The 13,953-nt window shown below is 35.4% G+C and overlaps 1 protein-coding gene across 1 annotated transcript in view; it reads left to right on the top strand.

Moving 5' to 3' along the window:
- The first annotated feature begins 2,483 nt into the window (after positions 1-2,483).
- Rim (Rab3 interacting molecule) overlaps positions 2,484-13,953 on the top strand; it is a 108,920-nt gene continuing 97,450 nt past the window's right edge. Inside the window, 2 exon segments of the mRNA XM_085487306.1 lie at positions 2,484-2,756; positions 2,838-5,189. Coding sequence (XP_085343432.1) covers positions 5,074-5,189 — 116 coding nt within the window. The 5' untranslated portion in view covers positions 2,484-2,756; positions 2,838-5,073.

Below are 13,953 nucleotides of genomic sequence, written 5' to 3'. Positions count from 1 at the left end.
CGCGCGAGTGCGAGTGGTCGGACGCGCAGTAGTAATATGCCGCTATGCAGCGCCGCAGGCTTCTAGCGAGCGACCACGTTAAAGTATGTTATGTATTTGGTATGCTGATCAACAATGACTACGATATTAATTTACATATTTGTAAATTCGCGTATATACGCGTAATAAAATCACGGTTGTATAAAATTACGGGAATTACACGGAGCGCAAATTACTACTAATTATGTGATTACAATGACGTCAGAAGGGATTCAGATTTCACACGGTTCTTTAAATTTGTTTTCTATAAAATATACAGATAAATAAACATTATTTATTTATCTTTAAAAATAAAAATTACTTATAAATAAAAGATTATAAATAAAAAGAATTGCAAATTATAAAAATTATAAATACAATTGTACTTTAACGTGTAAAGATAAATAAAAATTATTTATTTATCTTTACACGTTACTTATTAAATATTGTTAAATTCTATAATGAAATTTTAAAGCTGTAATATTTGTGTAATTTTAAAGTTGTGTGCAATTATTTTATTATGTATAATAAGATTTCTCGATATTTTTGCGTCAAGTTTCGTCGATAAAGAAAAAAAGAAGCTTTGGAGAAGATACGAAATCTGGGTGACTCTCACATGCGAACATAAACGTGCCACGTGACGTACCGGACTATACAAAACTTTAGTAATGCCGAAGGAATGGCGCGCACCGATCGTTTCGGAAGTTTCTACGATCTTGGAGAGCTCACGGTGTTCCCAGGAGGTGATTTATCGAGTATTTCGCGTAAAATTATACGAAGTAAATAGTAAATATATATCGTCTATGTAGACTAGTTTCGTGCACGCTATATTTTTATGAATGCTGATATAGGGTTAGAAAATTATGAAATTCATTTCACGATGAAATCTTTAGACAAATTTGCAACACGAGTTGCTTTTTGGCGACCCTCATCTAGGTTATAATTTTTTAAATTATAAGATATATGTACATATTTTTTATATATTATATATTATTTTATATATATATATATATATTTATATTATATATTATAATATTATTTATATTTTTTGTTACATATTATTATTAATTTATATTATTATTTATTATATATTTTTACATTATGTATTAACATATTTTTTTATTTTATATTATATATATATTTCTCTCTTTCTCTCTCTCTATCTCTCTCTAGTACATATAACTACTACATTAATTATGTAATGAGTATCAGCTCCAACAAAGTGACTTTAATTAACAATTTATGTGATTTATAGTAAAAATAGTTCATCAATCTGGGTATTGTCGCAAATTAATTAACGAAATTCAAGGAAAAATAGAAAAATCAATTTTATTTTACACTCTCGAAGCGAACGAGATCACTTTAAATATACAAACGATATAAAAACATTCTTTTTTAAATAAATTTTTCCTGGAAAAAATGAGAGAAATCTCATCGATCCTTTCCCTAAAATATTAAAGTGATCTCATGCAACGGGATCTCTCTTTCAAATATAGCCGCGCGATTGCGATCCTCTCGAAGTTGGCGCCAGATTGGCTCGTCCGTCGATCAATACGGTATTTTCCGCGACGTAAGTCCCGTCTCGCTCGCCGATTGGTCAGGACGTACGCCGCAATCCGATTATTTATTAAGCTCGCGGCGGAGGTGCAATATATTTGTCGGACGTCGTTTCGTCGCGCGTTTTTGCGCGAAAAACGGCGATCGCGATCGACAACCGCGCGTTTAATCGTCGATTAATATTGCACGAAGAAATGCGGAATCAAATCTCCAGCTCGAACGAGACGGGGTCGCGTATACTTTGAGTCTTTCCGCTTTCAATGACCTCCCACATCTCCCTCCCGTCCTCTTCAGCATCTACACGAAACCAAAGTTCGTACACACGCCGGATGTATATATAAGGTGCTATAAATATCCTCTCTATTATAGATTCTTCGGGAGACTCTTTTTTTTAAATTTCTACCCGTGGAAATGTCATTAAGAGTCATTTATTTGAATAACCTTTTTCAAATTTTTAATTACATTAGTAATCTCAGTGATAACTCTGTGGAATATTAAAACGAAGTCTATTTTAAAGTTAAATGGAGAGAGAGCGAAATTCTCTCGTACGTTTTTATATATGCGAGAAAATTTCGAAAGTTTGGCGGGAAATTTTAAATTTCGAAAATTGACAATTATATATATTATAAAAACCGTAGTAATATCTTTTAAAATGGTCATTATTATTTTTGAATAATCCCTAACAGAGCACATATATTCCGAAGACGTTCAGAGAACATCTTGAAGATGTTCGAATGTCCTTTGGATATCCTCCGAATATCATCTGAATATCTTTCGGATATGTTGTGCTATTAGGGATACAATTTCCTCGTGAAAAATACACGCGCAGAAGTTCCGAGCCACCCCGTATATATCCACGGAAAGAGGGTGGGAGAGAGAAAGAGAGTAGCTCGGTTCGCGCAACTGCGGTTCCACACAAGTGCGATAAGAGCCACCCGCTCTCGATAGAGGTCTCTGGGAGCGAGAGAGAATATATACGTCGCGACTTCTCCGAAGTGCCGCTCGCGCGAAGGAAACGCGGTCTCGGTGTCGACGCGAGTATTCCGACAGGAAGTCGATTCGCGGACCGGAAATTAGCCCCGTTCACCTCGTTCTTCTTCGCTGCAACGGAAGGCTCGCGAGAGGCGAAAGCCTGCGGAGAAAGAGAGAAGGGTCAGAAGGGAGACCAGCAGCCGAGCCAGGTACATATATATATATATATATATACTTACATATATATATATATATATATATAGAATATATATATATATATATATATATAGAAAGCGAGGAAGAGAGAGGAGCGCAAAGGGTTGGCAAGAGGAGAATGGCGGGATAATATCGAGAGAAGAAGAGAGAGTGAGAGAAAGAGAAAGAGGGTTCGACGTGGCCGCGTCATCATCTGGTCGCGTGGGAGGGAGAGGGACGGACGCATCCCTAGGCGCGAGTCGCGAAAGCGGCGACGCGTCTCGTAGTACTTTGAGCCGCCGCCGCCGCAACGCGGCGTCGCGACGCCAGGCGCCGCGCAGTGCGCACACACAGTCACCCTCTGGCGCTCCCTCACCCTGTGCTTGCAAAAACTGCGAGTGTTGGTCATCGTTTTTCGCACAAAGTTTTTCGGGCGGCTCGACGCGAAGCAGCAGCACCACGAAGAGAGAGAGAGAGAGAGAGAGAGGTAGATAGAAAGAAAGGAAGGGAGGGTTTAACCCTCGCGAGACGACCCCAGCCAGTCCCCGACGATAACGTCCAGATCGTCCCGGAGACGTTATATAGGAGAGAAAGCACAACCCCTGGTGAACAATCCCCTCCGTTGTCAGCTGGGAATAAAACGCTCTCGCCGTGGGTGTGTGTGCGCGCGCGTGTGCGAGGTGTATGTGTGTGCGTGTATGCATGCGTGTATGTGTATGTGAGAACACCGTGTGTTCGGGGACGAGATCGACTGCGTGTGGGCGTCGCGGCGGCCGTTTGAGGCGCGCCGAGGAGCGCCATTGTCGCGTCGAGCTGCCACGTGAATCGTGTCGTCCGAGGGGATTTGGATTTTCTGGATTTTTCAAGCGACCCTCTTCTTCTTCTCCTTTAGTTCCCCGGGACGACAATCGGACCGGATCCCCGGACACGAATGGACCCCTTCGTGCTTTGCCCTCGCCGAGGATGTCTCTCGCGGACCTGACGGGATCCAGCAGTTAACCCGTTATTGGGATCGTTTTGGGATGGCGCATCGCCTCGTCGGAAGATAACGGAGAGGCGTCAGCTGCAGCGCTGAAGCGTCAAGACTACCCCGACCCAGGAAAGTGGTATTCATCAGCGGCGACGACACGCACAACCCAGTGACCCGTTTTTTCCCTCTTCAATCGATGCGATGTTTTCGAGAGTGTCCAAGAGGATCGGGGACGCAGCCATTATCTAGCGATCGGAGGATCCAAATCGCGTTCCAATCGATCGGCACCCACTGGCAGCTGTTATTCGCACCCTCGGGCAGGGAAGAACCTCGTCCCTTCGCTCCAGGAACGTCCGGGTGGATCCAACCGAGCGAGGACCCGTATCGTCCCACCTGGCCGAGAGGAGGGACGTCGACGAGGGATCCGAAGATCGTTCCTCCTAGGTCGGAGAAGGTGCATTCCCAGGTCGGATGGTGCATTTGGGCAGCGCAGTGCGTGAGGCCGGGCCGCAAGAGAGAATGCGAGAGCCTCCTCACAGCCTGTGAACATGATTTGTCATACACATGCGACGGGCGGTAATCGTACGACGAGAGACACCGACGACGACGAGGACGACGACGACGACGACGACGACGACGACGACGACGACGACGACGACGACAACGACGATAAAGAGGAGAGGGATGACGACGCGAGCAAGCCTTGTGCTCGTATGAGACCAGCCCGACTTCTACTGCCCCACTGCAGTGCAGTCCCAGATCGGAGCACCGTAGACGAATCCAGGGACCGACGTCACCTGTTCTCGTCATCCCCTAGCGCGGAGGAGGTCATCCCAGAGAAGTCATCGACCACCACGACGGAGGTGGTGTCGCGTCGCGATTGCTCGCGAGTGCAACGTTCGACGGTGGTGGTGGTGGTGGTGCAACAAGAGCAGCAGCAGCAGCAGCAGGAGCAACGACGAGGAGGACGACGACGAGGACGACGACGGCGACGTAACTCAGGCGCGTTCGCGTTTCCGCGTCGCGGTGCGGTGGTGCGGTCAACGGGTGTCGGATGACTTCCCCAGGACGAGGGCCGCGCTTCGTAGTAGTCGTAGAGGAAGAAGAAGAAGAAGGTCGTTGCCGCGCGTATCCCGGGTTCCTCTCGACGACGAGAGGAGTCGTCGTCGTAGACGAGAAGCGCGGAGGAGGGAGGAAGTGCGTGGGCAATCCGGTCGCTGGTATTATTATTATTATTATTATTATTATTATTACGGCGACGACGTCCCGTCGACGTCGACGTCGTCGGTGGTGCGCCGGCCTGACCCGCGTCATACCCACGTCGCATACCCCGTGCACGCGCTTCTTACACCGCCATCGCGATGGCGGAGCTACCTCAGCCCGACATGTCGCACCTCACCCCCGAGGAGAGGCGCATCATAGAGGGTGTTATAATGCGCCAAAAGGAGGAGGAGGAACAGGATCATGAGATTATGAGGTATGTGTCGTCAATGTATTTTTTTTTTTTTTTTTTATATATAAAACGATGTTTCGTATTTTTAAGAATTAAGTGGAACAAGTAAATTATGTGGTCGCGCGTACAAGTTTGGAGAGTAGGAGCGAGAATAATGTGATTGAAAATCTTGATCGTGTATAGAGATTAATTATATACGTATATAATATAATATATATAAAATATTATTTTATTATATATATATATATATATATATATATGTGAGCATTTTTTATTTTTTTTATATAAAACGATATTTCATATTTAAGAATTAAGTGGAACAAGTAAATTATGTGGTCGTACAAGTTTGGAAAGTAGAATCGGGATCATGAGATTATGAGGTATGTGTCGTCAATCTATTTTTTATTATTATTATTTTTTTAATTTTTTTATATAAAACGATATTTCATATTTAAGAATTAAGTGGAACAAGTAAATTATGTGGTCGTACAAGTTTGGAAAGTAGAATCGAGAATATGATTGAAGTCTTGATCGTATATAAAGATTTAATTATATACATATATAATATATTTATAATTATATATATATATATATATATAATATAATAAAATATTAATTATATATATATATATAGGGATTTTATATTTTTTTTTACATAAAACGATGTTTTGTATTGAAGAATTAAGTAGAACAATTAAATTATGGTCGTACAAGTTTGGAGAGTAGGATTGAGAATAGTGTGATTAAAATCTTGATCGTATATTATATATAAAGATTAATTATATAATATATTTATAATTATATATATATAATATATAATACAATATTAATTATATATAATGTATAAAATATTTTGTTTTTCATTTAAAGAGATTTTTGAATATAAATTGAGATTTTTCTGATATGGTAATTAATAAAATTATTTAAAATTTTATAATCTTATGTGCTATAAACTTGGAGTAATAATAAGAAATGGAGCAATTAAAATCTCGATCATTGAACATTTATAAATTCCATTTTTATCATTATTTTTTAAATTTTATATGTGCAGAGAAAGATTAATTAATTATTTTTTTATATTCAATCACACACAGATTCTTAAATACACAGATTTTTTGACAAGATACATAATTAATAAAACTATTTTTTAAATTATATAATTTGTGATACAAACTTGGAGTACTATCAAGAAATAGTGTGATTGAAATCTCTCGATCGTTATGCGTATATAAATTCTTCTATTTTATTTTGCAAATTTTATATGCAAAGAAAGATTGATTAAGTACTTTTTTTATTCAGATTTTCGAATAAATTGAGATTTTTTTCTGATAAGATAATTGATAAAACTATTTTATAAATTATGTCATCTTCTATAGTACAAACTTGGAGAATCGAAGCAAGAAATAGTCGGAGCAATTGAAATCTTATCGTACTGTATATATAAATTCCATCTTTTTCATCTTTTTTTTTTTAATTTTATATGCAAAGAAAGTTGTATGAAAGATTTATATTAAATTTTTTCCTATTTTCTTATTTAAAAAATTTTTGAATAAATTTGAGATTTTTAACAATAATTAATAAAACTATTTTATAGTATTATCATCATATGTAATACAAACTTTGAAAAAAAGTAGGAATAAAAAATGTCAAGGAATACAGAATAATTTAAATCTTAGTCGTACTATGTATAAATCTTTTTCATTTTTTTTAATTTTATATGCAAAGATGCATGAAAGATTAATTAAACATTTTTTCTTATAAAATATTTTTTTTATTCAAAGAAATTTTCGAATAAATTTGAAATTTTTTTGATAAGACAAGAAATAAAACTATATTTTACACAAAGTATAAAAAGAGGATAATATTTCATGTACAATAATTTTGAAAAAAATCGATATACTCGCGTTTTATCAGAGAGGAAATCATATACGCATAATTAATATGATTATTAATAATTCATTAATTAATTAATGATTATTATACATTACATATGATTAATTTACAATTACATTATTTGTTTAAGTAGCGATATGTGCAACCAATAATTATACATTATCGCTCTTTTATATAAAAATCATCTAGTGAAATGCTAAAATAACAATTTAAAAAGTTATTACGTATACACTAAGAATTTTTCATCGCTAGAAATTTTCCTCGCTACAAGTTTTATCACAATACGTGTGCAGATGTATCGAATCTTAAAAAAAAAGCACGAATGCGCACACCGGAATTTTTTTTGCCGCCATACGAACGTAGCTTGCGACATGAATTCGAAACTATCGATGAAGGTATTGTTTTACAAGCAGACCGAGGGGCTTTTACACGGGTATTTAGGACTCTCTATTGCACCGGATATTGCCGGGTTGGTCAAACGCCTGTAATAACATTCACGCATCGCGATGCGTCGAAGTGGTCGATATTGTTTGTCGCGCTTTTGATAAATGCGAAATTTATTTTTTATACCATTTAATCTTGTTATTTATGCCGAAACAAAAATCGTGAAAGTGCATATATAGTATCAAAATGAACATTGTATATAGGAAAACATATCGGTAATTTATGAAACATTTTCTAAATCTTATGATTTTTTGATACCTTAAAATTTCTTTTTACATACATTATTTTATAATATAAAATTTATAAAATAGTAGAATATTTAAGTAAATGTGTGTGAAAAGGTATTAAATTTCTGCCATTTTTGGACTCGTGCAAAAATATCATTGCGATAGGAATGATTCGTCCAACTTTATTACAAGTTGGATGATTTTGGACGATGATTAAAATTATATAACAGACATTTTCATCTGTCCGTAATATTCTGGAAATGGGACGAGAGAGATGATAACTTTAATTACAGTAAATGATATCCATTTTAACGCGATTGCGCGATTAGTGATAATTGTCGAAGTCAGAAACACTTTGCGTCGGGTTTAGAAAAATCATCGAATCAAGGGATGCAAAGGACGATCAGGGTGTCGAGCGGTCTTGGAAATCCTTAAAATCCTGAAATTGTCCTTGATTTTTTTTATGTCCTGAAAATCCTGGAATAATGTGTATTTTTTTTATTATATCCTGAATTTTTCTTACTTATCCTTGAAAATGTTAATGTTTGTATAAAAATATTTTTACAGGAATTTTCAATGCAGATATCTATACTTTTCTTTTAATCTCAATCGCGATTTGTTGACAGAGGAATTACAAATACAGAAGAAAAAGCTCTTATCAAATGCTAAAGAAGAATCTGATTTAATTGATAAGGAGGTTCAAAAATTAAAAAATTTAATCAAATAATTATTTATGTTACATTTAATAATTCTTATGATCTCGAAAAATTACTGTACCTTTCACAAGCAACAAAAGTACCAAAGTTTAAGTTAATTTAATTATTTAATTAAATCTTAAATAAAAAGAGAATATATATATATATATATATATATATAATTTATGTTTTTGTTTCTAATCAACTTTCATATGCTTTTAATTAATAAAAAAATTCCTGGAAAAAATACTTTTTTGTCCTGGAAATCCTGGAAATGTCTTTGAATTTCTTAACCTTGTTTCGCTAGACACCCTGACGATATTAATACTGTTGAAAGGCGCGAAAATAAGAGGGAAAGAGAGATCTCATTTGGCCGATTGTTACCGATGACCACAATTGATCAGACGGACGAAACGTCAGTCGATCGATCGGATAAAGGATATTTCTTGATTAGTGAGCCTGTGCTCCGGCTCGTTTCACCTATTTTCCCGGCTCACCTGCTCATTAGTCCTTGACCGCTTTACACACCTACATCTTCCATTTATGTATCCACGGCCCTGCACACGCTCCTCTCATCTCTCTCTCTCTCTCTTTTTCTCTTGTATCAAGCGATCAAAAATAAATGTCGCTTATAATTGTCCTCACCGCAAATATTCTTCACCCTTTGCGCATTCCGCCCTCGCGAAGAGATCCTTCTTAAAACCCTCTTAACTTCATGACTGACGAAATACAAAGGGTAGAAAGTTCATTCCTGGATCCCTCAATTAAGAAAAAGGTCGCAAATTACGATCAATAATTTTTAAGATTTTAAAATGTTTAAAAAAAAAATTTTTTTTTGTATATTGAAACTTCAGAATTTTTGGTAAGTGGTTACTTTTTATCGAATTTTTTAATACAACAAATCTAATTTGAATTTAATCAGAAATAGGTTTGCATGAGTGACGAAATACAAAGGGTAGAAAGTTCATTCCTGGATCCCTCAATTAAGAAAAAGGTTGCAAATTACGATCAATAATTTTTAAGATTTTAAAATGTTTAAAAAAAAATTTTTTTTTTTTTTAAATATGTATATTGAAATTTCAGAATTTTTGGCAAGTGGTTATTTTTTATCGAATTTTTTAATATAACAAATCTAATTTGAATTTAATCAGAAATAGGTTTGCATGAGTGACGAAATACAAAGGGTAGAAAGTTCATTCCTGGATCCCTCAATTAAGAAAAAGGTTGCAAATTACGATCAATAATTTTTAAGATTTTAAAATGTTTCAAAAAAAAATTTTTTTTTTCTTTAAATATGTATATTGAAACTTCAGAATTTTTGGCAAGTGGTTATTTTTTATCGAATTTTTTAATACAACAAATCTAATTTGAATTTAATCAGAAATAGGTTTGCATGAGTGACGAAATACAAAGGATAGAAAGTTCATTCCTAAATCCCTCAATTAAGAAAAAGGTTGCAAATTACAATCAATAATTTTTAAGATTTTAAAATGTTTATAAAAATTTTATTTTTTTTTTTTTTTGAAAAATATGTATATTGAAATTTCAGAATTTTTGGCAAGTGGTTATTTTTTATCGAATTTTTTAATACAACAAATCTAATTTGAATTTAATCAGAAATGGGTTTGGGCTGGAATTTTTTGCCGCATTCTTCCTCCGATAAAAAAATCCAACGAAAATGACCTGTCAAATTGAGGGGTTGCGGAAAATAACATTCCTGCCTCGCGATGAATAGAAAAAAGGGAAAAAATCGAGCGGTTATCGCGCGTGCTCGGCTTATCACAGAGGAGACGATGATTGACCGTGCGTAATTGCGTAAACATAGACTGTTATTTTCTCTTTTTCTCTTTTCATCTCCGTCTCTATCTCCGTCGCGGCGTCTAACAATAACTGAAAACAGGAGAGAAGGGGTTGGAGCATCGAGCGTTGCGCAGGTTTTATTGATAGGTCGTCGTTGGCCGGGGAAAAACGGGAACGGAGCGCGCGAGAAAGAAGGGTAAGAGTAATGAGAAAAGCGTGCTGCGCCATACCGATGCGAGATCGTGTAAGGTAGACGACAGATACGTGTAGGGACGCATGTAAAATGCAAGGCGACGAGCCTTGACGTGGCTTAGTAACGAGCTGCCGCCGCTGCAGCAGCTACAGAACGGGGTGGTATATAGGGGTATATGCGGAGCCGTAAACGACGGGGTGTGAAACCGCCTGGATTGGCACGGGGGTAAATTCTTGATGGGTGAAATGTATATACAGGGTGTCTAAGTAAGTGCGACAAATTTTAGGAGATGGTTCTTTGTTGAAAATTAAGGGTTTTTTTTATATAAATATATAATCTAAAGAGGGAGGGGAAAATTTAGTTATTTTTTTTAAGTCCCTAATGGCACAACATATCCGAAAGGTGTTCAGAGGATATCCAGAGGACACTCGAACATCCTCAGGATGTTCTCTGAACGTCTTCGGGATATGTGTGCTGTTAGGGATTTTAGACAAAAAAAATGAAACTTGGGAAAAATTAAGTTTTTATTTTTTTTCTCAAATTCTAATAGTACAACATATCCGAAAGATATTTAGAGGATATTCGAACATCCTCAGGATGTTCTCTGAACGTCTTCGAGATATGTGTGCTGTTAGGGATTTTAGACAAAAAAATGAAACTTGGGAAAAATTAAATTTTTATTTTTTTTCTCAAATTCCTAATAGCACAACATATCCGAAAGATATTCAGAGGACATTCGAACATCCTCAGGATGTTCTCTGAACGTCTTCGGGATATGTGTGCTGTTAGGGATTTTAGACAAAAAAATGAAACTTGGGAAAAATTAAATTTTTATTTTTTTTTCTCAAATTCTTAATAGTACAATATATCCGAAAGATATTCAGAGGACACTCGAACATCCTCAGGATGTTCTCTGAACGTCTTCGGGATATGTGTGCTGTTAGGGATTTTAGATAAAAAAATAAAACTTGGAAAAAATTAAATTTTTATTTTTTTTTCTCAAATTCCTAATAGTACAACATATCCGAAAGATATTTAGTGGATATTCGAACATTCTCAGGATGTTCTCTGAACGTCTTCGGGATATGTGTGCTGTTAGGGATTTTAGATAAAAAAATGAAACTTGGGAAAAATTAAATTTTTATTTTTTTTCTCAAATTACTAATAGCACAACATATCCAAAAGGTGTTCAGAGGATATCGAGAGGACACTCGAACATCCTCAGGATGTTCTCTGAACGTCTTCGGGATATGTGTGCTGTTAGGGATTTTAGACAAAAAAATGAAACTTGGGAAAAATTAAATTTTTATTTTTTTTTCTCAAATTCTTAATAGTACAATATATCCGAAAGATATTTAGAGGACACTCGAACATCCTCAGAATGTTCTCTGAACGTCTTCGGGATATGTGTGTTGTTAGGGATTTTAGATAAAAAAATAAAACTTGGGAAAAATTAAGTTTTTATTTTTTTTCTCAAATTCCTAATAGCACAACATATCCGAAAGATATTCAGAGGACATTCGAACATCCTCAGGATGTTCTCTGAACGTCTTCGGGATATGTGTGCTATTAGGGATTTTGACAAAAAATAACGAAACTTGATGGATATTTTTACTAACAAAAGGGATATTTATTATAATTTTTTTGATCTTGCTGTATCATTATAAAGGAATGAAACTAACAACCCCTATTTAATTTTTTATCCGAACTTTTATCCTAATCGACCGGAATATGATCATCTAAAAATATGCATTGAAAAGTTCCTCATTCCTTTAGAAATTTTTTTATGTCTCTCATTTTTTTCGTAACATCAATAGTCTTTAAGAAAAAAAAATGAAACGCGTTAAGCAAGCATTCCCTCTTTCGAAAAGTGTAAACTCCTCGGAGGGGGATATAAGAATATTTGTTTATATAAGAAACCCTCCTTAATTTTCGTCAAAGAATCATCTAAAAAATTCGTACTTATTTAGATACACCCTGTATATGTATAGTATATCTCTTCTCTCCGGAGGAGATAGAGGTAGCGCGTCTTTTGAAGAGCCGGGAAGGATGAAAGTGCAAATACCGCGGATAAACGACGATGCGGAATAGGACCGTTCAACGCAAGTTGAAAATTAAACCGGGTATCGTTTCTCCATTATATATATATATATATATATTATTCCGCGATCATCTCCCGATTTCGGAGATTCCTCTCGCGGACGGATCCTCCCGGGGGATGCGCGCAAATGAAACGGGCAAAGGAGGGAGAGATAAATGAACGATCCTAGAAATGCATAATCCCCTTGGTGCTTGAGAAACCCGTATATAGTATATTTCTCGCGTATAAATCGTATAAAAGAGCAGCAACGAATGCGCATTTCGACGAGTCGGAAGTCGCTCGTTCCATTACTCGGTTATCGCGCATTAACGTCTCCCTTTCTTTCTCCCTCTTTTGATCTTTCAGTCTCTCTTTGTCTTATTTTATAGAGTTACGGGCGCGTAACACTCTAGAATTCTACTTCCTTGCAATGTTTCCTTCCGATAGCTTAACACTCTTCATTGTGCACGTAGTTTCGCGGATTTTATTATAAAATACTAGCATCGTTGTAGAAATGTTTGTATTAGTATCTTTTATAATTCATTTCTCGAAGGGGGATGTATAAATATGAGAAAAATCTACAAAAAAGTATATAAATATTTTATAAAAAACATTTTCGTCTGGACGATGTAGAAATAAATGCTCAAAAAAATTAATTATAATTAATAATGGACAAATTTTATTTTTGCTAATCAAAATAAGAATAAATAAATGGATATTTATAGCTTTTTTTATTCTCTATATATGATGTTATATATAGGACGATTAGATTCAATCATATTATGTTAAAATTGTCTCGATATAGAACTGAACACCTTTACAAGATATAATATAAAAGAAAATTTCTGCAAAAAAAGTGTATATATTACATATAATAAAATATGTTAAAATAAAAATACTTCATATATAATACAAAAATCTTGCCAGAAAAATTAATTTTTAATTATAATTAATGAAAAAAAAAAATAAAAAATAGAAAATCGCACTTTATACAATCCAAGCAATATAAGATATTTATATTCTTTTTATCTTCTATATTGATGTACGATTGGGAGTCTCAATCACATTACATTAAAACCTCTGCAGCACGAAATATTGCTAAAATATTGTAAGAATATTGTTTTGCAAGATTGAAATATTGCATGCAATATTCCTAAAAGCTTGACATAATATAGATATGTCCGCTCCTAAACTATATATTGTGCAATATTTCTGCAATGATGCTGATTTATTTCTGCAAACGTGAATTTATAAAATTTTGCAGAATATTCCTTATTTTTTTTCTTCATTTATTCAAACATTTATTTGTCCGATTTCTGAGCAATCAATTTAATATTTAAGTCCCCTGTGAAAATGAAAGAATTACGTGATTGCATAATAATATAGCAGTAATACTTTGCAATGTCTCCAATAAAATATTAACTTATAATATTGGCACAATATTGCTGCAATATTT

This window comes from Nylanderia fulva, unplaced genomic scaffold (assembly GCF_048542155.1).
Source record: "Nylanderia fulva isolate GAGA-0341 unplaced genomic scaffold, ASM4854215v1 Scaffold53, whole genome shotgun sequence".
Taxonomy (NCBI): domain Eukaryota; kingdom Metazoa; phylum Arthropoda; class Insecta; order Hymenoptera; family Formicidae; genus Nylanderia; species Nylanderia fulva.
This window is presented reverse-complemented; position numbering and strand designations above follow the sequence as displayed.